Source organism: Fonticula alba (assembly GCF_000388065.1).
Source record: "Fonticula alba strain ATCC 38817 unplaced genomic scaffold supercont2.1, whole genome shotgun sequence".
Taxonomy (NCBI): Eukaryota; order Rotosphaerida; family Fonticulaceae; genus Fonticula; species Fonticula alba.
Window position 1 is genome coordinate 4,509,197 of NW_009242971.1, and position 1,337 is coordinate 4,510,533.

At 70.2% G+C, this 1,337-nt stretch overlaps 1 protein-coding gene across 1 annotated transcript in view; it reads right to left on the reverse strand.

The window, feature by feature from the left end:
* The window catches only part of H696_00967 (hypothetical protein), a gene marked incomplete at both ends in the record, with an annotated part of 8,097 nt that extends 6,791 nt beyond the window's left edge, over nucleotides 1-1,306 (reverse strand). The window contains one exon of the mRNA XM_009494856.1: nucleotides 63-1,306. Coding sequence (XP_009493131.1) covers nucleotides 63-1,306 — 1,244 coding nt within the window. The remainder of the gene's footprint in view (nucleotides 1-62) is intronic.
* Nucleotides 1,307-1,337: the final 31 nt, after the last annotated feature.

Genomic DNA, 1,337 nt, shown 5'->3' on the forward strand with positions numbered 1-1,337 from the left:
GGGGGGTGTCCGGCGCAGGGGAGGCAAGGCGGCGAAAGATGCGGAACCTGGCATGGACGCACGGGACACTGGGCCGGCCATCGCCATCATTGAGGCGAGTCAGCCGGACGACCGAGCCCGGTGCTGGCAGGCCGATCGACGAGGATGGAGGGGGCATCGCGGCCGGAATCGGGGAGGTTGGCGAAATTCCAGTCCCCGACGCTGGCATTGGGCTGCCAGTCGGCATGGCAGCCGGGGACATCCTGGGGCCTGGGGGCGGAGCCGCGGCCGGCGACATGCCCGAGCTCGAAGCCGGGCCTGGAGACATGCCTGAACGTGGGGCCGAGGCCGAAGCAGGCCCCGGGTTTGGAGCCGCCACCGGGCCCGAGGCCGGGGGGTAAACTGGAGACATGCCGAGAGCCGAGCCGGAGGCCGGCTCGGAGTTTGGGCTCAGATGGGCCTGCTGGTTCAGCTGCAGGAGGCGACCTATGGGCGTTTGGGCACCGGTGGAGGAAGGGGGCGGCGAACGGGCCACAGAGGCAGCCTCATCGGTGGAATATCGCAACGGTGAGCCGAGCAGCGGGCCGCGGCTGCCGATGGCAGCAGAGTGACCCCCGCGGCTCAGGTGAAGCTGGTGGTAGGGAGATGGTGCACCCGTTAGCAGGGCGGATTCCGCCCGACCCGGCGACGGATACATCATCGAAGGAGTCCCGCCGAAGCCGGGCGTGCTCCGTGAGCCGATGTCCGATGTCGGCGCTGGGCGCAGGGGCGTGGTGCCCGGGGTGGGAGGTTGCGAGTCCATCGGGAAGAGCGAGGGGAGGGTGGTCAAGCTGCCGAAGAAGTAGCCGGGCGAGTCGGCCTGAGGAGAGCCGGGCCCCGGGTGCGGGTGCACCAAGACCGGCGTCGGGTGTGCTTGAGGCATGACACCCGGAGATGTCGGGACAGTGGGGTCCATTTGTGGCAGGGCCGGGGCGAGGGTCCCGGGGTGCGTGGCTGTGGTCACCCTGGAGCCGGGAGAGGACGAGTGGATGACCTGCGGAGAGGCGTGGAGGGCACTGGCGCCGATCGAGGCCCCGGGGGCGGTGGATAGTGGCGTCGTGGTCACCGCTCCCGACGGGGGGTCCAGCGACGAGGAGGAGGGGATCCGGTCATCGTGCGACAAGAGCGGCCGGAAAGACACGGCCACGGGAATGATGTCCGAGGGGGAGAAGTGTCCCGGCACGGGAGCCGCGCGCGTCGGGTCATCGGCTGTCGGAGCTGAAGTGGGGGTGGCGTAGGACCCTGTGGCATTGGTCACGACCCGACCTGCTGGCAGGGGGGAGGACATGGGGTGGCCGGAGGCGGGAAGAACGGAAGAG